The following is a 25530-nucleotide window of genomic DNA, read 5'->3' as shown; positions in this document are numbered from 1 at the left end:
TAAAACAAACATTTAAAAAAATTTAATTCGCGAAATACACTGCAGTATGGATGCATGTCTGAATATGCATAGAAAAATATCTGGAAGGATACATATTAAATTGTTAACAGGTTACCATGGGGGTGTGGAACTGGGTTAGAGTGAGGGAAGTGCTCTTACTTGTAAATTCATATGCTTCTGTTTATTTGAAATTTTACAGTGAGAATTCACCACTTTTATAATAATCAAACCCATCAAAACCACAACAGAAAATTTAATTAAAAAAATAAAAATAGTAACAAGTAGAAATAACACACAAATTCATGGCAGTCTTAAGGCAGTGGCAGTATGGAGAATCAAATAGCACGGCACGCTTTTCCACTAACACTGGTGGTAGATACAATTGTGTATGATAATCAAAGAAACAACATAAAAGAAGCCACTTTCAGTAGCATCCCATTGTAAAAAGCATCCCTGGGGTCAGAGTCCTTGAGTAGTAGACCCTTCGAGGTGGATATTCAAACGGAAAGCAGGGCTTAACTACTCCTGCACGATCTACAGGAAAACATGTCAATCTGAAAACTTCAGGCAAAAGAAAGAGCCACACAGAAGTAACTTTGGAATACTTGAACAGTTAACCACAGGCTGGAAACTGGGGGAACAAGAACCACCCAGCCCAGACCCAAAACTTAATCACCAAAACTTGGCAATCTATGGATGTAGAATGGGGATATCTAGTGTATCCATTTAATTATCATTTCTCCCACAATTCCTCAATCTGCGCAATGATTTTAACCTAAAACTTCTGCAATTTTAGTTGGAATGAAGTTAATTCCATTTAGATAAGGTTTACTTTCCAGTTGAAAGACCGGAGAAACTCGAGACTAAGGATTTTCCATTGTTCACTTTTTTCCTCACAACTATTTCTAATTGCGTAATGAGCATTTTGGAAGAGAATACTTCTCATTTCTCAAGGGTCCCTAAAATTCTGTATTTAAAGAAATCTTTTTTCCCCTGTTCTAGTTTTTTTTCTCCTTTCATTGAGGTCATCACAGACAGCAGACTCTTTACTGTTAAGAACTTTTTCTTTCAACAAAAAGGATTCTTTAAGTGACTAGCGGGCTAATGGTTAAATACCTTCCTCAGAGTCAGAACTGGATAGGCTCCATCTTTGGCAAAAGCTACACAGTTAAGAGCTTAACTAATAGAATTTTCCATTTTGCCGAAAGTCCGTTCTTGACCTAGGGGTCAAAGGCTTATGGCAAGATTATGCTTGTTGCATAAGTGAGCAATATGTGAAATTTGACAAAAAATTTATCAGAAAATTATTATAAATAGCAGAGATCGAGGTGTAAAGTCATAGTAGCCCTCCCATTTTTGAAAGGTAACAACATCTGGAATGTTTTTGTTGCCAAATGGATTACACTATTTTCATTAGAAAAAAAAAAAAACAGTGAAAGATTCATATTTAGCATGATGCCTGCTACACAGTAAACATTCAATAAAAATCGGCTCTACAATTAACAATAGATTAAAACAATGAACAAGAATACTTGAACCCACAATGAGGAGAAAATCTTCAAAGTAATTTCCTAGAGTGTGTATTTAAATACAAAGTCTGAGCTCACAGAGAGCAGCAAGGGACTCTGCATTTTCTGGGTCTATCCCCTGGGCCCGAGCATAGAACTCAGCAGCTTGCCTCTTTTCTCCCTCCAGCTTGTAAACGAACCCCAGGGCACATAAACTCTGCACATCTGAAGCATCGTGACTAAGTCTCTTGACAGCCAATTTCTTCAGAGCACTTGTTAGTTTGGTCCGGAGGAGTGACCGGTCTCTAAGCTTCAAGGCCTCTACATAATGGTGGATGGCAGTACTTTCTGATTTACAGTGAAATTCCTGAAAGCGGCCATAGTAATAGTGGATCTGATGTCTGTGATCACCAGTTATGTTCTCCAGGTGAAGGGCTTTCTGGAAAACGTCTTCAGCCTTGCTATACTGGCCTCCCTCAGCATACATGTTGGCCAGGTCCGTGTAGGCAAACGCAAACGTGGAGTCTCGTTCCACAGCTGCTTTGAAATGAGAGAGAGCCATCGCAATAAGCCTGTCGACTCTCAGTTTATCCTCCCCTTTAGGCCTGTTGCACGTGTCCTTCTTGATCTGGATCATTTGTGCCCTATAGCAGAGTCCCATCTGGTGATGCAGGAACGAGGACGTGGGCGTCGCCTTCAAGCCCTTTTTCAAAAGTCCAAGAGCTTCGTCCCAGGATTTTTTTCTCCTGTAGAATTTGGCTGCATAACGAAGGACGTAAGGTTGGGAAGCTATCTGGTCCAGGATTTCTTCAATGTGCCTTTCCCCTTCAGCTTCTGCATGTACATCTTGAAGCTTCAGCGCCAGTAAAACCTTCATGTAGGCGTTATCTGGGTTCAGGGTGACAGCCTTCCTCAGCGGGCCCAGAGACAAGCTCCTTGCAGGCCCTCCTCTGTTACCGTCATCCAGCCGATACACCGTGATGGCGTAGCCAATGCTGAATTCTGGATTGTCAGGTTCCGCTTCCAGAGCCTTCTCAAAAGCCGCTTTAGCCTTCTGGTAATACTTTCCTCCAAATTTCAAGAATGCCCACCCTTTTTCACATTCAATCTCAGGACTCTCCAACTTGTAGTCAGAAGGACTGGACCGTTTCTTGCAGACGGCCCCTATCTTGTCTAAATGCCTCTGTGCCTTCTTAAGCTGGTCCATGTGATAGTACACCCAGGCATAGTTTCCCCAAGTGACCAGACGCCGTATTTCTTCTTTGTCCGGGTGTTCTCTCCAGGTTATGTCTTCTGCTTGTTCCAAGCACGCCAGGGCATCTTCATTTTGCCCTTTTAGGTGTTTCACATAGGCCAATAGGTTGTAAAGAGTGAGTCTGGATTCTGTGGTGAGAAACTCAAGCTGCTGCCCGATTGTATTTTCCACATCAAACAGAATGTCTTCCTTAAGTAAATTCCATGTAAAGTGACATTCCAACTCTAACAGAATGGCCTTCAGGGGGTCCTTAGGCATTTCACTGTCAAAGATAAAGTCGTTTTTAAATTTTTGAAGAACTGAATCATTGTTTAAACCTCTAACACTGTTCTCTGCTTAGCAACCAAACCAGTCTTCTACTGGAATTTATAGTTGAAGCACTGGGCCCCTGTAACTTTATATTGGTTTCCTCTGGGTCCAGTTACATTCTAGAAATATTTCATTAAATTCTCATTGCGAAGCCAGTTCTGAAAGACAGCAGGGTTTTCTGCATCACAGGGTATCAATTTCCTTTTGGCAGTCACTAGCCCCCAGGTACCACCTATTTTTTTTTTTTAACTTTATTTTTGAGAGAGAGCAAGAGCCAGGGAGGGGCAGAGAGGGAGGGGAGAGAGAATCCCTAGCAGGCTCCGCACTGTTAGTGCGGAGCCCAACGCAGGGCTCAAACTCATGACCTGAGCTGAAATCAAGAGTCGGATGTGTAACCAACTAAGCCACCCACACGTCAGTACTGGGCATATTTTTACAGAGAGGAATTTATGATTATGATTATGATTTTTTAAATGTTTATTTTTGAGAGAGAGAGAGCATAAGAGGGGGAGGGACACAGAGACAGAGACAGAGACAGAAACAGACAGAGGATCTGAAGCAGGCTCTGCCCTGACAGCAGTGAGCCTGACTTGGGGCCCAAACTCACACATCATGAGATCATGACTAAGCTGAAGTTGGACACTCAACCAACTGAGCTACTCAGGCGCCCCTACAGAGACAAATTTAGGGACGCCTGGGTGGCTCAAGTCGGTTAAGCATCTGACTTTGGCTCAGGTCATGATCTTGTGGTTCACAAATTTGAGCCCTGTGTTGGGCTCTGTACTGACAGCCCAGAGCCTGGAGCCTGCTTCAAATTATTTGTCTCCCTCTCTCTCTGCCCCTCCCCTGCTCGTGTTCTGTCTCTGTCTCAAAATCAATCAATCAATCAATCAATCAGAGAGGAATTTAAATGTTTTGTCTAACAGCCTTGAAAATTAAAAATAATAGATCTATAAACAGTAACGAATATAAAAATTCCATTTCTGCATTATGAGTAGGAAGGGAGAGAAGAATATGTGAGAAATAAGAAAAAGAAGTTCACTGGAGGAGACACAGAAGCCATATCAATGTATCATTTTTGAGGAGGAAGGAAGAAAGCGAGGGAGAGTGGGTGGGGTGGGAAACCCCAGGGAGAGAAAGGCCCAGAAACAGACAGGAACAGGTATACCAAGAGATGAGGAAAGCATGATTTGAGATAGATAACAAGGAGAGCAGCAGAGAGTTCAAGAAGATGGGGAGGGGCACCTGGGTGGCTCAGTCGGTTGAGCCTCCGACTTTGGCTCAGGTCATGATCTCACAGCTTGTGAGTTCAAGCCCAGCGTTGGGCTCTGTGCTGACAGCTTGGAGCCTGGAGCCTGCTTCAGATTCTGTGCCTCCCTCTCTCTTTGCCCCTAACCCACTCACATTCTGTCTCTCTCTCAAAAATAAATAAACATTAAAAAAAATTTTTTTTTAAAAAAGAAAGATCGGGAAAGGACAAAAGGAGGGTGGGTAATGTGTAGGTTTTGCTGTCAAATCCCACAACCTTCTGGCCTCTCGGGTTGTGGGCAACAATAAAGACTAAGACCTATTATTAACTCATCAGCTCCCTCAATATTCACTTCATAAATATTTGCTGAGCTCCCTTCGTACAACGCACAGTGTAACTCTGCAGAGCCCATTGGAAACATGATCTCAGAAACTAGGAAGAGGAAGAGGAAAGGAAGGGCTAGGAAATACTTATTCATTAGGGACAGCCTTCTCTGTGCGAGATCTCGTCAATAACCCTGGGGATGTAACCCTGAGTGAGACACAGCTCTGCTCATGGAGAGCTTACGTTATAAGTCACTGGTCGGTTACAGCTTAGCATTCCAACCAAGGTCTGTGAAAGTGACCCAGGAAGTGCACACAGTCCAGTGCTGTGGACATCTGTGGCTCTGGCTTGGTGAGGATCCCTTCTCTTGGTTTTCCTTTCTGGAACATGCTCTCCCTCTACTCTCAGTCCATGTGATTTGAGATGGGCCATCCACCATTCACTCCAATTTGGGAAGGCACAAGATATTCCAGCCGTTCCCTGGTCCCAGTGATTCACTCAGAGGTAGTCCAGTTAAAATATAATTTTGCTGAGGGGCGCCTAGGTAGCTTAGTCTGTTAAGCATCTGACTTCAGGTCATGATCTCACAGTTGGTGAGGTCAAGCCCCACGCTGGGCTCTGTGCTGACAGCTCGGAGCCTGGACCCTGCTTCGGATTCTGCGTCTCCCTGTCTCTCTGCCCTCGCCAGCTGGTGCTCGCTTTCTCTCTCAATAATAGATAAATAAACTTAAATATATAATATTATATGTAATTAATATTAATACAATATAATAATATATAAATTTTGTATTATATATAATTAGTATTAATCAGTATAATTAATATATGCAACATGTAATTATAATTAATTGTAATACTTATATATGATTAATATATAATTTAAATATATATTAATATATATTAGTTCATATATATATTTTAATATATATATCATTTTAGTGAAACTAAGTCTCTTCCTTCTGAAAAGTGTAAGCTGGTAGAATATAACCTTGGAGCTGCTAATGGCCATCTTTCCAGACTTAGGGACAGCCTACCTGAGAAGGGATCTAACACAGCAGAAAGCAGAGCTCAGACAGGAGGAAGGACAGACGGCTTATGCCAGCGACTAAAGAGTCTTGCCTGGATCACCCTGTCTACCCCTGAACTTCTGTTTACTTAAAGACATAGCTCTCTCTCCTTTGTTTAAGCTGGTTTGAATTAGGTTTCTACTGTCTGCAACTGATGAAATCCTGAGTAATATTCCTAGTTTTACTTGTTTGTTTTGCTGATGGTGGTGGTGAGACAGTCAAGAAAGACATTCTACATCTGCTACTGGCCATAATTAAGAAATTCGCAGAAAAAAAAATTCCTTAAATCTTCTCTCAAACAGAGAAGTTCCCTGCTTACATGTGTGTATTTCTGTTTCTGTTGCACACGGGATCCCCACCCTCTTGTATGTAAAATATAAACCTATTTGTATAAATGTTTATGGGAACTACAGTAATATTTCCATCAAAACATTTGTTGACCACCTCATGTCACACAGGCCAGGCAGGATCCTAGTTGTATCCTAGATATAGTAGTGAGCGAGTAAGTTAGAAGAAGGCCCTCTCCTCGTGGCAATTTCATTCTGGAAGAAGAGGGAACAAAAGGAGTTGAAAGAAAAGAAACATGGAAACAAATCAATATGGAAACAAATGGAAAGTATAATTCCAGATAGTGCTAAGTGTTAAAAAGAAAAAAATAATCAGAGTAATGGTATTAAGAGGCGGTGGCTGGAGGCGGGGGGAGGTACTTTAGATACGGTTGTGAAGAAATAGCCCTTGTAAAAAGGGGCAATTGACATAATCAGATCCCAACAGTGGAACAGAGGCAGTCATAGAAGATCTGAGGGCAGAATGGTCTAAGCCACTGCTTCTCTACCAGGGTGCTTTTGCTCCCCGGAGACATTTGGTAATGTCTGGAGACAATCTGGTTGTCACACTGGGTGGGTCAAGACCAGGGATGCTGCTGACTATCAGGTCCCAGTCACCGTGAATTATCCAGCCCCAAATGTCAGCCATGCTGAGGTTGAGAAACCCTGACTGGGGCTGAGGGACCAGCGAGTGCAAAGGCCCTGATGTGGGAACAGACTTGGAGTGTTCAGGGGACAGAAGGAAGAAGGGTTAAGTGGAAGGTGAGGCACGGCAGTAGCAGGAACAGAAGGTGCAGGCTTGCAGCCCGTGACAAGGAATATTAATTTTACAATAATTCTAATGGGAAGCCATTACAGGGAGCTTTTTAAGTATGGAAATGATAATGTTTGATACAGGCCTAAAAGATGTCCCTCTGGGAGCACCTGGTGGCTCAGTCTGTTGAGCGTCCAACTCTTGATCTCAGCTCAGGTCTTGATCTCAGGGTTGTGAGTTCAGACCCTGTGTTGGGCTGTTGGGCTCTGCACTGGGCATGGAGCCTACTAAAAAACAAGATAAAACAAAAAACAAAACAATAAATTTATATTATATATATATATAAATATATTTATATTATATATATATATATATATATATATATCACAGCATCATTTACATTAGCCAAATTATGGAAGCAGCCCAAGTGTCCATTGATAGGTGAATGGATAAAGAAGATGTGGATACATATACAATGGAATATCACTCATCCATAAAAAAAAAAAGGATGCAATCTTGCCATTTGCAACAACATGGGTGGACCTAGAGAGTATAATGCTAAGTAAAATAAGTCAGAGACAGACAAATACCATACAATTTCACTCATATCTGGAATTTAAGAAACAAATGAATAAAAAAAAGACTCTTTTTTAAAATGTTTATTTATTTTGAGAGAGACAGAGAGAGCAACGCATGCACAAGTGGGGGAAGGGGAAAGAGAGAAGGAGACAGAGAATCTCAAGCAGGCTCCCCAGTCAGCATGAAGCCTGATGTGGGCCTCAATCCCATGACCGCGAGATCATGATCTAAGGCAATATCAAGCGTTGGACACTCAACTGACTAAGCCACCCAGGTGCCCCCCAAAACCAGACTCTTAAATACAGACAACAAACTGGTGGTTGCCAGAGGGGAGGTAGGTGAGGGGATGGGTGAAGTAGATTTAAAAAAAGGGAAAAGGAAAAAAGGAAAAAAAATCCATGATATTATGGAAGCCTAAGGAAGAAATATTTATTTCAGGAAGGAGAGATGGATGTTCGATATGTACAATGACTCTAAGAAGTTGAGTGATTGAGGACAGAGAAGAGATCACTGGGCTGGAGCAAAGCTGTGGGGGACCCTGATGAGCATTTTACTAAAAAGGTAGGGATGAAAACATTACTAGTTGGGCAGGGCGGGGTGGTCAATGGGAGGTGGAATAGTGGATACGGGCAACAGAGGTCACTCCTTTCAAGGAATTTTACTATTAAGCGAATAGACAAATAGAGCTACATCTGGAGGGGGGTTGGCGGAACTGTCAAAAACATTTTTAATCATGAAATTTTTAATGACTTAATGATATGCCCGTGGGGATGATCCAGTATCAAGGGAGAAAATGACGCTTGTAGGAGAGAGGTGGGGATAACTGCGAGAAAGATGGAACATGAAGCAGAAGTGAAGCTATACAATGTTAAATCACCTTTATCTCCAGACTCAGACTCCTAACCGCGGTCGCCATGCCTTTCTTCATCTGTCCTGTGTCTACCTCTGTAGCCTCATTTTGTACAATCTCCTCTCCTTCATTGCCCTCCAGTCATACTGGCCTTTAAAAAAGTTTCTTTCCTCTGCCAGGTCTGTATCCTCAGGGCATTTGCACCTGCTTTTTACACCCTCAGTCTCTGAACTCTTCCTAAGAGAGGTCTAGGGATTACTCACTCTCATGATTCTGGTCTTGGCTCAAATGTGAGGTCTTCCAAGAGGGGTATCTCTGACCACTCTAGCTAACACTGCACCCCTGCCTTGCCAGTCACCCTACAGTATAGTATTTTCTCATTTTCCTGTCCTGCATAGCAGGAGAAGAGTGCTTTGAATCAAATAAGAGACTGAGGCTTTACAGTGAATCGACCAAGTCTTTAGGAATTGTGAAGGGGCTGCCTTAATTAGCCAAAAGTGACGGAAGAGTTAGAGAACTGGATTAGTGGCACAACGAGTAGTAGTAATTGGACAGATAAAACCATTTCATATTTACAACCAAATATACTATTCCATGAACAGTTTTCCAACTTTTATAGAAACTGAATTTAATCCTTAGTGACTTAATATTATCTTTAGTACACATTTAAGTTAATCTGCAATTAATTTCAATTTTATATATTTTTTTATGTTTATTCTCACTTTCCGTGTATATACATACACACCAATATACAGGTCCCACACTTTAGTGACTATGGGTTCTAGCCAGAGCTTGCCCACAGAAATTCTTGCCATGATGGAAATGTTCTTATCCATGCTCTGCAATATGATGGACACTAGCCACAAGTGACCATGATCACTTGAAATGTGGCTAGGATGCGTGAGGAACTGGATTTTAAATTTCGTTTACTTTTAATTAATTTAAATAACTGTATATGACCAGCGGCTCCTGTGTGAGACAGGACACTGGAGACACTGGGCCTGTCGGACTTTAATGGAATAAAAGAGCTCCCACACACCAGGTTAGAGCTCTCCTTTAACTTAAAATTCTCTGCCATTTTATTCAAGGTGAAGAACTAAATTAGATGGCAAATAAAGATGGATTTGAAAAAAACAACCTTATACACACGAGCTGGGCTCATTGCAGATTTGGCTCAATGGTGTAAATGTTACACTATTTATAATAGACTGTCTGAAATCAGAGGAGAACTCCACAAACAAGGAAACCTGAAGTTGCCATGCATCACTAGCTTACTGCACGCTAGGCAGTGCACCAAGCACTTACAAATTACATTTAATTTTTATGCCATTTTATTATTTTCACAGTTTTGTGGATGAGGAGTAGGGGACAGAGTTTATATTACATGTCCGAGGTTACTCAGCTCTAACGTGGCTGAGCTCAGAATCAAACCTAGCTCTGCCCGACTCAAAGCTCAATACTGTTAAACTACCTCTTTTTACCATAAAAATTGGAGGTGTTTGGGTTTTTTTTGTTTTTTGTTTTTTGTTTTTTTTAGAATAGTTTGCTTTAAAATATAGGATACATGCAATGTATTTAAAATTCACCTCGGGGCGCCTGGGTGGCTCGGTCAGTTGGGTGGCCGACTTGGGCTCAGGTCATAATCTCGCAGTTGGTGAGTTCGAGCCCGGCGTGGGGCTCTGTGCTGTCAGCTCAGAGCCTGGAGCCTGCTTCGGATTCTGTATCTCCTCTCTCTCTGCCCCTCCCCCACTCATGTTCTGTTTCTCTCTCTCTCTCTCAAAAAATAAATCAACATAAAAAAAAAAGAAGTTCAGTTGGCATCTCAAATACACACACGCAATACAGAAACCTGGGCGCCTTGATCCTGTACCTCCTGTCTTCCCCATCTTGTTTGGCACCTCTTAGTTCCACAGGCCAAATAACCTAGGAGTAATCTTTGATCCCTCTATTCCTCCTCTCCCAACCCCTCATCCATTCCAGTACGAAGTTCCGTTAATTCTGTCACATCTCAAATCCATCCACTTCTCTCCACTTCCACTGCTGTTTTCCTCCTCTGAACCACAATCACCTTTCCTTTGAGCTGGGGCAAAGATGTGGTCTCCCTGCTTCCTTCTGGTCTTGATTCCCCAATACAGCCCTACTATATTTTTGAAAATGTAAACTGGATCATGTAAGTCTCCCACTTACAATCTCCCAATGGCTACCCAACACCCTTAGATATTAATCCAGCCCTTGCCAGGTCCCACAAGTCCCTAAAGGACCTGGCCTTGCCTACCCATCCGACCTTTTCCCTCCTACTGTCATTTTAGACATTTTGACTTTTCTTCCTATCTCAAACACATCAAGTTCAAGGACTTTTATACCTGTTGTTTTTACTCGGGATGCTCTGCTTCTAAATGTTTGCATGCCTAGCTCTTTCCTGTAACTCCGCTCAAATATTCCCTACCCCAGAGGGTGCCTGAGGCAGAACCATCTAAAATAGACCCCTGTGTTCCAGGTCACTCTCTTAGCCCATTACACTTATTTTCCTTACAGCTCTGTTCACTTTCTGAATTATATTATTTACTCATTTACCTATTGTATGTGTATTTCCCCCATTTAAATAAAAGCCCTATGAAAATAGGGACCTTGTTTTGATCTTACTTTTTGCACCTCTGTGTCCCAGCATCTAGTTATTATTCCAGGCAGACAATGGAAGCTCACTAAGTATTTGTTGAATGAATGACAGTGTAGTCACATACTAGCAGCTTCTGACGTGTCCAGCCCAGAGGTTGGGCTTAGCATCAGAAGCACCTGTCTACCTGATGAGGAGTTCCTGCGTGTCCCTCCCTTCCTGCTGATGGCTCCAAACTACCTCCCACCCCCCACTTCAATTCTCCCCACCCCACCTGTCTTTGTGTCTTGGCATGCGCTCTGTCTGGCTCTGTGTTTGGATTTTGAATACAGGGTTTGGGCTGTCTTTTACGGTCCTGGCTGGGAAACCTGGTATGATCATCCGTCGGTAGTTAGTTGTTCCTTTCTCTGGTGCAACGTCACCAAAATTTTGGGCAAGACCTCCCCTTAACAGCCTGTCCAGACCCATGGCGATCTGGGCTTACCAGCCCCCTGCCGGTGGGCAGAGTGAAATGCACATCCGCTTCTGCTCCAGAGGTTTACACACCGGCCCAGCCCAAGGAGGCTGAGGAGGCCGCCTCGGGCAATAGGAATGTGGCCGTGACAGTGACATCTCAAAGGGACGCTCACTCAGCCACTGAAGTGCTTCGCTCAGACTCGGTGGAATTTATACACAACTGGATACCATGATAAATTTTACTTTTAAACCCAGTCTACTTAACCTTTAAACTTTGTCTCTGGGAAGCTGGCAGAGAGAGGCTCTTGTGTGTCTGAAGAGGCGACATTTATCTTTAGGCAATTTTGAGTTTTAGCCAGGAAGGAGCAGTCTTTCGTTGTCCCCAGTGGGGTCCGCTCCTGTTCCACATACAGTGCACCCCCTTTTCCTTCTTGTTTCTTCTGGCACACCCCCCCCCGAACTCCCTCCCTTCTTAAAGTTGTTGGAAGTGGGGCGCTTATTCAATTTCCTCTTCTACTTTACGTAATAGTAATCAACATTCGCAAAACTCTTCATGCTAAGCAATGAACTCTTTACGCGGTCCTAAGATTGGATGCCATTAAGTTTTACGAATAAGAAACGGACTCAGAGTTTACAGAATGTTCTGGGCATCCAACGAGGAGGTGTTCAGAGTCACGACTTCGAACAAAGTTTTAGCCTCCCGTCCCTCAACTCATTTAAGTGCGGAGGTTCACCGATCGGGCGCAGGGCAGGCTGCGGAAGCCTGGGGATCCAAAGCGGGTGAGAAGCACCCTGCCCCGCGCGTCAGCTGGTAAAGGAGACAGCCTCAGGCATCCGCGCAAAACAGCCGACTGGGCGGACCAGCAGGAGTCGGTGGCTCCCGGGAAGGGAAGAACTCAGACCCCGAGGTCAGAAAGGCACCAGGGCAGAAGCAGCAGACCCGGTGACGAGTCGCGTCCGCCGGCTCCCCTCCCCGTCCCGGGACTGGGGCTGCCCTTCCCTCGGCGGGGACCGGGCTCGCGGGGGGCAACCTAAACCCGACGCCCGTGCGGGGCGCCGGGGGCTCGGCCCCTGGAAGGGCCCCAGCGCTGCGCGGGCCACGGAGTCCCAGGCCTACGCGGAGTTTGGGAGCAGAAGCGGAGAAAACCCTCACCTCGTGGTGGTTGCGGACCGTCCCGGCAGGCGGCAGACCCCTCGGGCTTTCCGCTCTAGAAGTGGAGCCCCAGCTGCGGAGCGCGCGCTCCAGGGCGCCGGCAGGCGCGGGAGTGCGGGCGGGAGGGCGCGGAGTGCGCGGGGGCGCGGGCGTGCGGACGGGGGAGCGCGGAGTGCGCGGGGGCGTGTGCGCGTGCAGGCGGGAGGGCGCGGAGTGCGCGCGGACGGGAGCGCGGAAGTGCCGGCGGCGCGGGAGTGCGCTTCCCTCCGGGCGTCAGCTGCGCGCTCTCTGAGGCTAGGAGTTGGCTTTTGTAAAGGCGGCATCCGAACGGGAAGTGGAACGTAGATGGTGTCTCAGCTTCCCGACCCGGCGGAGTCCAGCTCCAAGAAACGGAAACTTCTGCAAGAGCTGAGTGGGGCCGCCGGGGAGAGGTTTGCGAGGCTCCGGGCGGTTCGGTGTGGTATTTGCAGCGGGGCCTCTGGCTTTGGTCTGGGCTCTCGCCTGCCTTGCCGAGTCCTCGTGTCCCCCCCCCCCCCCTTTTAAATAAAGTGACAGGAGATTGCTCCGCGTTATTTCTGTTGCAAGGGTGGCAGCGATGCTCTTTTCGTCTTTCTGCATCCTAAGCGGAAAGAAGTCTCTGCTTCTCGTCTTGATTCAACAAACAACACAGGTGCACTGTAGTGCACCTGTTATTCCCATTGGGTAAAGTTAGAGAAACTTGGGAGTCAAAATGCATACACATTTTAAAATTTGATAGCTATTGCTTCATAACTTTGCGGAGAGATTTATACACCCCTCCCTGGAGTTGTAGGACAGTGCTTGCCTTCTGTGCCCTTGCCAACCGTGCTTCGCCTAACAACTTCTAATAAAGATCAGGGTGGTATCGGGAATCTGAGCCGAAAATGCCAAATACCCACACACTAAAATTTTTGTCCCCCTGTGACTTCAGTCATTCTTTCGTGGATTCAGTGAACTGTATTGAACAACTGCTAAGAGGCAGACGTTGTGCAAGACACAGGCAATGCAGCAATGAAAAAAACAGACAAAGGATCTACCTTCGCGTACTTCATTCCTAGTGTGGGAGATAAAGATAATAAAGAACAGATGAAGTATTGTGTGTGAGATGGTGCTATGGAGAAAAAGCATGGAGAGGGTTACAGTGCAGGGCGTTTCACCGTTATAAATATGGTGGGGAGGAAAGATTTCACTGGGTCAGTGACATTTGAGTAAAGATCTGAAGCAGGTGAAGGAGAGAGTGGTTATGGGGCCAGGGAAGAATGGTTCAGGCAGGGGAAGCAGTAGGTACAAACCCCAGGGAGGTGGGAACATATTTGCCATGAATGGATGGTGTGGCTGGAGCAGTAAGGGTAGGGGGGAGGTCTTAAGAAATGAGATCAGAGGGGCGCCTGGGTGGCGCAGTCGGTTAAGCGTCCGACTTCAGCCAGGTCACGATCTCGCGGTCCGTGAGTTGGAGCCCCGCGTCAGGCTCTGGGCTGATGGCTCGGAGCCTGGAGCCTGTTTCCGATTCTGTGTCTCCCTCTCTCTCTGCCCCTCCCCCGTTCATGCTCTGTCTGTCCCAAAAATAAATAAAACGTTGAAAAAAAAAATTTTTAAAAAAAGAATTCAGGGCGCCTGGGTGGCGCAGTCGGTTAAGCGTCTGACTTCAGCCAGGTCACAATCTCGCGGTCCGTGAGTTCAAGCCCCGCGTCAGGCTCTGGGCTGATGGCTCGGAGCCTGGAGCCTGTTTCCGATTCTGTGTCTCCCTCTCTCTCTGCCCCTCCCCTGTTTATGCTCTGTCTCTCTCTGTCCCAAAAATAAATAAAAAAAAGTTGAAAAAAAAAAAAAAAGAAATGAGATCAGAGGAAGAATGGCATGGGCCTGAAGGCTACGGTAATGTTTAACTTAGGCAGGAAGCTGCATTTTATTTTTTTAATTCTATTTATTATGGATGTATGTGTGTATGTATGTATGTATGTATTTTTGAGAGAGAGAGTGAGAGCGAGCAGGGGAGGGACAGAGTGAGAAAGAGAATCCCAAGCAGGCTCTGTGCTGTCAACATGGAGAGTGATGTGGAGCTTGATCTCACGAACCCTGAGATCATGACCTGAACTGAAATCAAGAGTCTGACACTTAACCAACTGAGCCACCCAGGCATCCTTTATTTTGTTTTTTAAAAATGTTTATGTATTTTGAGAGAAAGAGTGAGAGAGGCAGACAGAGAATCCCAAGTGGGGTTCGATCCCACGATCAGTGAGATCATGACCTGAGCCGAGACAGAGTGACAGTCAACTGACTGAGCCACCCAGCTGCCTCAAGGAAGCCGCATTTTAGAAAAGGTACTGAACAGTTTGCTGTGGGTGGAAGAATAAAGCCAGAATACCCTCCTTACCAAGGATGTAGAAAAATTTAATGGCGCTCCAGTGTTTGAAAAAATTTTCAGTGCGTGGATTATGTTTCCTTCCTTGTTCCTGCTTCTCTCCCTTCCTTTCTCTTAACCGTATCCGGGCCAAAAGGTCGTCTTTGCTTATTAAGGTTTAGACCGATAGCAACTAAGCAACCAGAAGTGAACGTTAAAGGGAAAGGAAATCCTGCCTATCTGCTTATATTGTTTAGGAATTCAAATTCAGAAAGGCAAAAACCATCTGTGAAAAACTTAAAGGAATATACATTTTCAGGATTGAGAAGAAACAAACGTCTGGCTGTTGAGTGGGTGTTGAACGTGCCAGAATTACTAGATGGAATTTGAATCTTGATCTTTTTTCACAGACTGTTGGATTGGGTGGATTCTTGGTAAAACCAGTAGTGTGTTGTCTTTTGAACGTACTCTAGTCAACATGCAGGACACAGCAACTAGCAACAAAGGGAAACAGAAAGTGAAACATGGCAATTGATCTAAAATCTTCTTGGGAAACCGAAAATTAAGTAATGCTTTTAAGAAATACATGTAAGTCGGTTTTTCTGGATTTGCTGCTTGCTGTTTTGCCCTGCAAGCGTCCAGGCTGTTCCACACGTTAGAGCTTCCGAGCCCTCAGAGTGCAGACGCCTCTTCCAGAGGAGGGGACGCGAGGGGATAGAGAGATGGTATTAGATTATAAGACACTCTGATGACTGTGACCTCTGGGTCGTCAAGCACCCCTCACACAAACACATCCATAATCCAGAGATTTATGTTGCATGAATGAGCTCTGCTTTCCGGCTGCAAGTGATGTATAGCAATACCTGGGAAGAGCTGCCTAGTAGATTAACCAGTCATCCGACCAGTATTTACCTTTCATGTTTCTCTCTCTTGGAAGAGTTCCCAGTGGTTAGACTCACTTTAGTGCCAAAGTGTCGCTTTGGGCCTCCTCCCCAAACTCAAGCACTGTAAGATACCATTTTTGTTCAATCTAACAAGTCTTTTGTTTTAGTTACAAGTATGTTGGGAAGATCGGATCTGTGTGGCTCTGATGTCTAGCCTTCAATGATGAAGTTTGCTCCCTTCGATTCCTAACGAATTTTAGTAGAAATCAAAAGGCTTTCGCAATCTGTGTATGAATTTCTTGAGGATTTGTGTTCTTGTGGATTACGGATCCCCACCAAGAAAGGCAGGCAGCCTCTAGTAGTTGGAAAAGGTACAAAAAAGGATTGTCCCCTAGGACCTCTGGAGGCAGTTGCCAATACCTCTGTGGCTGTTGCCACTGGATTTCCATCCAGTGACACCCATTTCAGATTTCTGACCTTCAGAACTGTAAGATCATAAGTTTTTGCGGTTTTAAGCCACCAAGTTTGTGGTAATTTGTTAACAGCCACAGTGGGAAATTAATACATCCTCCCCCTAAAAAAATACATGGATGAAAAAAGCAGTCACACTGTTTCCTTATCTCTTCCTTTTAAAACTATTGGATGAGAAAAGACACATTGTTTCCTTATTTCTTCCTTTTAAAAATATTGCTTGGTGTGCAACCCCTTTTAATAAAATGTCACAAAGGTGGTTGTTACTGATGGTCTCTCAGATCATTTAGCATCCTTTTCCTGTGTTTTTGATCAATCAATACCAGAAAATGACTGAATAAACAGTGCTACATGTGGCATGAAAGAAGAGAAACTGCTTTGGAACAATAAACATCAAACAGCAAACAAGTAATTGACTGTGTACTTGTTACTCACTAGATCATAAACTTCAGGAGGTTTGGGGAGATGTCTGCTTTCTTTGCTGAAGGGCAGCAGAGTATGCCGCCCCAAAATATGCCATGTTGGTGTAGGGATTATTTTGAACTGAGGGCAGTTGAGAAGAAGCAGGGTACAAGAAACGCTCTGTACACTCCCCCTACCTGCCTACAAGCAGTACAGAACTTTGTAGTGGTGTCCCCTCACCCTCTCCACCAGGAAGGTGAGAAGTTGATTGCCTGAGACAAGTGTAGACCCTTATCAGCCCAGAGTCACTGCTGGAGGAATCTACATAACAAACCTTCTTCTTCTTTTTTTTTTTTTTCCTAATTTTTAAAAATCTTTATTTATTTTTGAGAGAGGGAGAGAGTGAGCAGGGGAGGGACAGAGAGAGAGGGAGACACAGAATCCGAAGCAGGCTTGGGGGTCTGAGCTGTCAGCACAGAGCCCGACGCAGGGCTCGAACTCACCAACTGTGAGATCATGACCTGAGCCGAAGTTGGACGCTCAACTAACTGAGCCACCCAGGCCCCCATAACAAACCTTCTCAACTAGCCCTTGTTTTCCATTAATCTCCCCCAAATATTTACATTCCTACAGTTTGCCACCCTAGAAACTCAAGGTTCTTTTCCCTTCTCTAAAATTTCTTATCCCTTCTCTAAAAATGCATTGTTCGTTTGCCAGGATGTGCTATGTTCTAGCCACCCTTTTGAGTTACTCGTCACTGGGTACTCCCCTGTGTGTGTGCAGTGCATGTATTCATAAATCTCTGTTTGTTTATCTCTTGTTAATCTGTGCTTGTCATTCTAATTATGGAGTCCTGGCCAACGAACCTAAAGTGGGTAGCGTAAAAAGATTTTTTCCTCCGCTACATCACCATATTTGGTATCTAACACCAAAAACTATTTGTTGATAAAATGAATGAATGAAACATTTTTGTTTTATGTAAATCCAGGCCTTTATTTGCTACGAATCTACTCGACAAACGGTTTTTCGACTATATAACATTCACAGAGAAATGGTTCCTCTCTCACGTAACAGAGATGTATATATTCTGTTTCAGTATTTTCTGGATGGAACCAATTTTACCAGGTTTGGGTAATGGTTAAAAACTTGCATCACTGCAGTGGATTGCTTAATATGTTTCCGAAAGTAGCAAGCAGAAACAATGGTTAGAGTTAACATGCTTACCTAAAATCAAATAAAATGTGAATGTGGTTCATATTTCCACACCCAGGGTCAGGTACCAGAGTTCCCAGAGTCCACAGTCAGCCGCAGGGCCTGCTCATAGTACTCCAGGGCTTTATTCATTTCGCCTTTGACTTTGTAGATAAACCCAAGAATGCTCAAGCTTTCTATGTCTGAGGCATTTCTGGAAAGTCTTCTTAAAGTCAGTTTCTCCAAAGAATTAATACATTTATCTCTTGTCAGTGACACCTTTTCTGTTTTTAGTGCCTTTAAATAATGGATAATTGCATTGACTTCAGATTTCTTTTGAAATTCCTGAAATTGACCATAGTGGAAATGTACCTTTTGCTGTTTTTCTTCGTCGAGGGACGTCAAACATAACAATTTTTGGTAAATGTCTTCAGCTTTTCTGTGGTTGCCAGCTTCTATGTACATACCGGCCAGGTGTATATAAGCAACGTCAAATGTGGGCTTTTGTTCCAGAGCAAATTGAAAATGAGCTATGGCTAACCTTACCATTTTGTCGGCATTGTCTCTATCCTGTCCTCTGGGCTGCCAGTTTGCCGCTCTCTTGATTTCGATCACGCGTGCCTTGTAACAAAGCCCCATCTGGTGATGCAGGAAAGCGGAGGAGGGCGTGGCCTGCAGGGCCCTCTTTAAGAGCCGAAGAGCTTTATCCAGAGCGCCTTTCCTGCGGTAAAACTTGGCCGCGTATCGAAAGACGTAGGTCTGCGAGGACGTGTTGGTCAGTGCCTCTTCGACGTACTTTTCTCCTTCGGCTTCTTGGCCCACGTCCTGAAGCTTCAGGGCGAGCAGAGCCTTGATATACGCGTCTTCCGGGTTTAGCCTGATGGCCTCTTTTAGAGGCTGCAGACAAAATGCGTCGCTGACCTGGGTCGCTTTGTGGAAGCCGTCCAGGCGATAGATGGTGATTGCATACCCAGTGCTGAATTCGGGGTTCTCAGGCTCCGCTGCCAGAGCCTTTTCGAAGCAGGCCTTGGCCCGCTCGTAGTTCTTTCCTCCACACTTCAGCAAGGCCCACCCTTCCTCACAGTCCATCTGAGGACACTCCAGCCTGTAGCAGGAGGGGGCTGCAAACCTCTCGCAAGTGTTCGCCACCCTGTCCAGGTAAGTCTGGGCCTCCGCCAGCCTGCCCATGTGGTGATACAGCCAGGCGTAGTTGCCCCAGGTGACCAGGCTTCTCACAGCCGATCGGTCGCCGTGTTCCTGCTGGATCAGGTCTTCGGCTTCCTTCAGGCTCCCCAGGGCCTCCCGAGTCTGGCCTTTCAGGTGTCGGACGTAGGCCAGCAGGTTGTGTATGCCCGCGTTGTATTTGGTGTCTAGGAACTCAATCTCATCCAAGATCCTGTTCTCTAAATCGGGCATCTCAGTGTCTTCAACTAGCAGCTCCCAGGTGAAGTGGCATCTCAGCTGAAGCAGCTTACCTTTGACCTCATCAGCGTTCTTACTGCAAAAGAGAAAAACAAGTTTTCTTTGTTAAGTGAGGAACGGGCGATAGAAAGAAGCCAGATAAAACAGCTCATCTTTAGGACGTAGCCTTGGAAAGGGCACGCCTGCTTTGATTTTCCTTAGAATCCCTACGTTCCTAAGATCCGCACAGACTTTGAATGCAGTTTGCTTGGTCTCAGACACTGGCTCCGCCACTTTTTACCAAGTAACCTCTCTCTGTTTCAGAGTCTCGTTTGTAAAATGGGGATAGGAATAGACTCAGCACACTTGAGTCTGAAGTTGGGTGAAAATTAATAAGCCTGTATGTGTGTTAAGTACTTAGAGCACATATTACATGCTATCATGAGAGTTTCCTATTTTCCTATTCCTACATTCAGGACAGAAACCAGTTAGAAACATAGAGCCTGGGTGGCTCAGTCAGTTGAGCATCCGACTTCGGCTCAGGTCATGATCTTGCAGTTTGTGAGTTTGAGTCCTGAATTGAGCTTGCTGCTGTCGGCGCAGAGCCTGCTTTCGATCCTCTGTCCCCCTCTCTGTGCCTCCCCCACTTACACACACTCTCTCTCAAAAGAAAGAAAAAAAAAAAGAAAGAAAAAAGAAAGAAACGTAGAGGCTTATAAAACAGTATTCACTTCAGGACCTTAGTCTGTAGGTTATGCCACAAATTTAGACTACCTGAAAGAATATTTGTTCGACCAATTTTTTTTTCCACTTATAATTTGGAAATAATTAGAGAATCACTGAAATTTGCAAAGAGAGTACGGAGCTCCAGTGTACCCTTCGCCTGGTTTCTTCTAATACCTTACACAAGTACCATACAATAACAAAATGAAGACACCAACATTGGTACAGTGTGTGTAAGTCCTGTGTCGTTTCATCACGTGAGTAAATCCACGCACCCAATGAAGATACAGAACTATTTTATCATCGCAAATATCTCCCGCACACTGTCCCTTCAGTGACACCTGTTGGCTCCCCACTCTCCAAACATCCCTAGCCTCTGGTAATTTGTTTCATCTCTATCACTCTGTCACTTCGAGAATGTCATATGATGGAGTTATACAGCATTTTGAGACTGCCTTTTTTTCACTCACCTTTTTCACTTTCACTTTAAAAGATTTTCTTTTTAAGTAATCTCTACACCCAGTGTGGGGCTAGAACTCCCAACCCTGAGGTGAAAAGTCACACACCCCACTGACTGAGCCGGCAAGACGCACCTCATCTGAGAACGTCTTGATTTAATCTTCATTCTAGAAGGATATTTTTGTGGGGCATAGGATTCTGGGTTGAAAGTTCTTTTCCTGGGGTGCCTGGGTGACTCAGTCAGTTGAGTGTCTGACTCCGGCTCAGGTCACAATCTCATGGTTCATGGGTTCAGGCCCCGCGTCAGGCTCTGTGCTGACAGCTGGGAGCCCGGAGCCTGCTTTGGATTCTTTGTCTCCCTCTCTCTCTGCCCTTCTCCCTCTCATACTCTGTTTCTCTTTCTCTCAAAAATAAAATAAAACAATTAAAAATTAAAAAAAAAGAAAACAATTCTTTTTCAATAGTATCATAAAGAATCGAATACTTAGGAATAAAGTCAACCAAAGAGGCAAAAGACTTGTCCACTAAAAATTACAAAAGATTGCTGAAAGAAATTTAGACGACACAAAGAAAGGAAGAGGCATCCTGTGTTCACAGCCTGGAAACTTTAATGTCGTTCAGATGTCAGTACCACCGAAAGCAATCTACAGATTCAGTGCAATCCCTATCAAAATCCCAATGACATGTTTTTTACAGAAATAGAAAAATCCATCCTAAAATTCATATGGAATCTCAAGAGATCTCGAATAACCAAAATGAACTTGAAAAAGAACAAAATTGGAGGTCTCACACTTTCGGATTTCAAAACTTACTACAAAGCTACCCCAATCAAAACAGTGTGGGAGCATAAAAACAGACACCTAGAGCAGTGGAACAAAATGGAGGGCCCAGAAATAAACACTTACATATATGGTTGCAATGGTCATTTCAGGCTATCATGATGAGGTACCACAGACGGGGTGGCTTAACCAACAGATATTGCAGATATTTCTTTTCTCCCAGTTTTGGAGGCTGGGAGTCCCAAATCAAGGTGCCCACTGATTTGTTTCCTGAGAAGGGCTCTGTTACTGGAGTCCACATGTGACCTTTCGTCTACATGCACTTCTTCTGTCAAGGATATCAGCCCTTTCAGATGAAGGGCCCACCCTTATGGCCTTATTTAACCCTTAGTACTTCCTTACAGGCCCTATCTCTAAATACAGTCACCCTGGGGGTCAGGGCTTCAACATATAAATCTGGGGAGATGGTAGGGGTTCACAGTTGCATAACATGGCCATAACAATGGTCATAACAATGGCCAAATGAGTTTTGAAACATGCACCAAGACCATTTAATGGGGAAACATGTTTCAACAAGTGGTGCCAGGAGAGCTGGATATCCACTTGCAAAAGAATGAAGGTGGGCCCTTATCTTACACTGTATACCTATAAAAAATGAACTCAAGACGGATCAAAATTACAAAAATCTTAGAAGAAAATAGGAAAAAACTTTATGACATTGGATTTGGCAGTCTTGGATAGGACACTGAAAGCATAGGCAACATAAGTAAACAGAGGTAAATTGGATTTTCATCAAAATTAGAAACGTTTCTGCATCAAAGGGCACTACTGACAGAATGAAAAGGCAACTCCTAAAATGGGAGAGATTATGTGCAAATCACATATCTGATAAGAGATTAACATCCAGACTGTATAAACAACTCTCATGACTCGACAACAACAAACAAACAGGTGACTGCAAAATGGCCAAAGGACTTAAAACAGATATTTCTCCAAAGAAGACACACAGATGGCCAGGAAGCACACGAAAAGATGCTCAACGTCACCCATCATTAGTGAGACGCAAATCGAAAACACAAGACGCCACTTCACACCCGTTAGGATGGCTACCCTCAACAAAACAGAAGACAAAAACCACGTGTTGGCGAGGATGTGGAGGAATTACTAGTGGGAATGTAAAATGGGACAGCTGCTGTGGAAAATGGTGATGATTCCTCAGAAAATGAAACAGAACGGCCGTGTGATTCAGCAGTATCACTTCTGGGTATGTACCCAAAATAAGTAAAAGCAGAGACTCAAACAGACGATTTGCATACTTCTATTCCTAGCAGGCATTGTTCACAATAGTCAAAAGGTGGAAGCACCCTAAATGTCCATAGACGGATGAACCGCTAAACAAAGTGGTAAATACATGCAGTGGTGTATTATTCAGCCTTAAAAGGGAAGGATATTCTGTCACCTGCTACAACATGGGTAAACCTTGAAGACATTGTGCTAAGTGAAATAAGGCAGTCACAAAGAGCCACTTATTGTATGCTTCTTTGTTTGTGAAATATCCACAATGGGGGGGGTGTGCCTGGGTGCCTCAGTGGGTTAAGCATCTGACTTCTGCTCAGGTCATGATCTCCCTGTTCGCGGGTTCGAGCCCCGCATAGGGCTCCAGAGCCTGGAGTGTGCTTTGGATTCTGTGTCTCCCTCTCTCTCTCGGCTCCTCCCCCCGTGCTCTCCCCCCCCCACCCCAAATAAATAAACATTAAAAAATTTTAAATCTTACAAAAAAAAAAAAAGAAATATCCACAGGGGGCAAAGACATAGAGAGAAAGCAGATTAATGGTTGCCAGGGCCTGGGGCGAAGGATGAGTGGAGAGTGACTGCTTAAGGGGTACGGGATTTCCCCTCAGGTGAGGAAGATGTTCTTGAAGTGGATACTGGTGATGGGTGGACATGACTGTGAATGCACTAAATGCCACAAAATCGCATACTCAAAAAATAGTTAAAATGGCTAATTTTATCATACATGTGTCTTATCACAATGAAACATTGTACTAGTAACCTGAACAGAAATTCTTCAGATGATGTATGTATTTTTCGTTAGTACATGTTGAAATAAACAAAACATTAAAACATAAACACCAATTGGAGTGCCATCTGAAATAGTCTCACAAACCTTCCACTGGTACACTTTAAGAAGCATGGGTGTAGAGGTCAAATTGGGTATCACTGAATAGAGACTCTGGCTCACGTCCCAGCTCTATCACTTACTATCTGTGTGATCTTAATGTTTCTAAATCTAAGATTCATTATTGCAAAATCAGGGTGATATGAGTACCTGCTTCGTAGGTGTCTTTTGAGGGTTTTTTAAATAATTAAATATAATTTACATCATAATTTAAATTGTTTAAAGTTTCTTTATTTTGAGAGACACAGAGACAGCACAAGTGGTGGAGGGGCAGAGAGTGAGGGGGTTGGGGAGAGAATCCCAAGCAGGCTTCGCATTGTCAGCACAGAGCCTGACGTGGGACTCAAACCCACCAAGCTGTGAGATCATGACCTGAGCCAAAACCAAGAGTGGGATGCTTAACTGACTGAACCACCCAGGTGCCCCATAATTTACATAATAATTTTAGAAGCCAGGCTGGCACTTTATAAGCATTCAGGAAGCGATAGCTACTTTATTATCATTATTATTTTCTCTGTCAGTGACAACCCCCTCTGTCAATGGACCTGGGAGGAGGGTTGATCATAGGCCTGTAATTATGCCCTTTCTCGAACTTTTGCCCCTTGAAAATTTTGCCCACTGGAGCACCGAGGGGAAATTTGCAAGTCAAAATCAATTAATTTTTTAAAAATCTGTTGATATTAAGTGTTACTTAACTCAAGATTCAGTTTGGACAGCATAGAAATTCCCACATGAGGCCACAACTGCAGTCCAGCCCCACCGACAGGAGGGTATCTGCAGACCAGAGGCTTCCCCAGGGGAGAGGGTCATCTGCTAATCTTAAATGCAGGGACGTTGAGAAGGCCTGACATAGGAGCCCAGCAGCACAGAGAGTGAGACCAGAAGTCTACAGAGGAGGGCCTTGTTCCCTAGACAGTGAGCTTCTGCCACCATTTGCCCACAATATTTTCCTCAAGACATCTGGGGAGAGCCCAGGACTGTGGCTCACACGGCTGTGGGGGTCCTTTTCCCCAGGTGAGGAGCCAGCAGAAAGCAGTGTCCCTTTCCAGACAAACTGTCCATTCCCTCCGTCGGTCAGACAGAAGGGAGTTTGGGGAAGAGAATTTCAGAGACGTGGATCATTTTCTCCCTCCCTGCAAAACTCTTTTCCCACATCCCTCTGCTTCTTTGGGCTTTGTTATGAGGTAAGCTTCCTCAGGGTGATGCTAAAAAAAAAAGAAAAGAAAAGAAAAAGCCTGAATTAAGGACACTCAGTCTCCAAGCAGACGCTAACCTGGAAGAGTAAGGAAACTCGACATCACTGAAATCAAGTCTTTGGAGATAGTATTGATTAGCCTTTTTTCCCAGAACTTCAGACTGACAGGCAGAGAAGTCCTTACCTCATGGCTGCCAGTTCTGCAGGGCCTTGTTTAGCTGTGGGCTCTTCTGAGATCCAGCCAGGAGACTGGGGTTTCAGGATGTGAGCCACATCCTGGGCAATATAAGAAAGATGAACAGTTCATGACGTAACCTGTGGGCGTGTTGTTGACAATTTAGACTGGAAACCGAGATAGAAACTGAAAGTGGAAAGTGAAACTAGTGAGCAGAGTTCCTGCTTGGGGAAAACAAAACCAGGATTGCTTTCTTTGCTCTGTCTGGAAACCGAGAAGAGGCCGAGGAAAAGCAGTTTCACCGATGTGCTGACTCTTGTCTCGGGCTCCGCGTGGCCTTGTGCAGAGCTGGGAGTGTGGAGTGCCAGGCACGTAGGGTCCGCGGACCCTGGAGCCAGGGAGGCCTGGGGAAGTTGGCTGCGGGACCTTGCCACACTCTTGCCCCAGATCTGTGCCTTCGTTTGCTCACCTGGAAATAGAAAGCCTCCCTTTCGTGGCATAAAATTCTGCATCTCTCCAAGCTGGAGTTTTGACCCAAATCTGCCACTGTTGTCTGAGAGGCTGTGTTTTACCAGTTCTTCTCTGCTTTGTTTTTTGCATACCCTTCCTGAGAATGGCCAATGGCAGTAAGAGCTTGTAACCTCTTCCTTGTTCATTAGAACGGAGAAAGTGTATGTGCTAGCATCTTGAGACTTCAGACAGAACACGTTAGGCCTTAATGACAGTATTTTTAATGCCCTCTACGGTAGTCGTCTCAAGTGTCCTTACTCAGCAGACGTGACTCTCGTAGCTGCTCAGGGCCCTGTCCAGTTCTGGAGGCGCCCACGGCACCAGGCTTGGCATCCCTCATCCTGGCCCACGTCACTTTCTG

The 25530-nt window shown here is 44.6% G+C and overlaps 2 protein-coding genes across 4 annotated transcripts; both read right to left on the bottom strand.

Moving 5' to 3' along the window:
- LOC124518675 (interferon-induced protein with tetratricopeptide repeats 5-like) lies at window positions 1-11492 on the bottom strand. 3 transcript variants are annotated; one of them, XM_047088698.1, is made up of 2 exons: window positions 11320-11492; window positions 1-3025 (listed from the first exon to the last, which is right to left on the bottom strand). In XM_047088698.1, exons 1-2 carry the CDS (start codon window positions 11445-11447, stop codon window positions 1585-1587), a joined length of 1569 nt encoding a protein of 522 aa, XP_046944654.1. In that variant the 5' UTR covers window positions 11448-11492; the 3' UTR covers window positions 1-1584. The 3 variants fall into 3 exon arrangements, 2 of the variants coding, with proteins under 2 accessions (XP_046944654.1, XP_046944653.1); XM_047088697.1 differs by lacking the exon at window positions 11320-11492 and adding an exon at window positions 6963-7004; XR_006963729.1 differs by lacking the exons at window positions 1-3025; window positions 11320-11492 and adding exons at window positions 5590-6254; window positions 6963-7000.
- Window positions 11493-17529: 6037 nt separating this feature from the next.
- LOC124518692 (interferon-induced protein with tetratricopeptide repeats 1-like) lies at window positions 17530-24772 on the bottom strand. Its single transcript, XM_047088718.1, has 2 exons — window positions 24669-24772; window positions 17530-19246 (listed from the first exon to the last, which is right to left on the bottom strand). The coding sequence occupies exons 1-2, from the start codon at window positions 24671-24673 to the stop codon at window positions 17830-17832; spliced, it is 1422 nt and encodes a 473-aa protein (XP_046944674.1). The 5' UTR covers window positions 24674-24772; the 3' UTR covers window positions 17530-17829.
- Window positions 24773-25530: the final 758 nt, after the last annotated feature.

This window comes from Lynx rufus, unplaced genomic scaffold (assembly GCF_022079265.1).
Source record: "Lynx rufus isolate CCGP_SWC_20201006 ecotype Redwood Valley unplaced genomic scaffold, mLynRuf1.p SCAF_25, whole genome shotgun sequence".
Lineage (NCBI taxonomy): Eukaryota > Metazoa > Chordata > Mammalia > Carnivora > Felidae > Lynx > Lynx rufus.
Note: the sequence above shows the minus strand (reverse complement) of the source record. Positions and strands in the feature narration are given on the sequence as shown.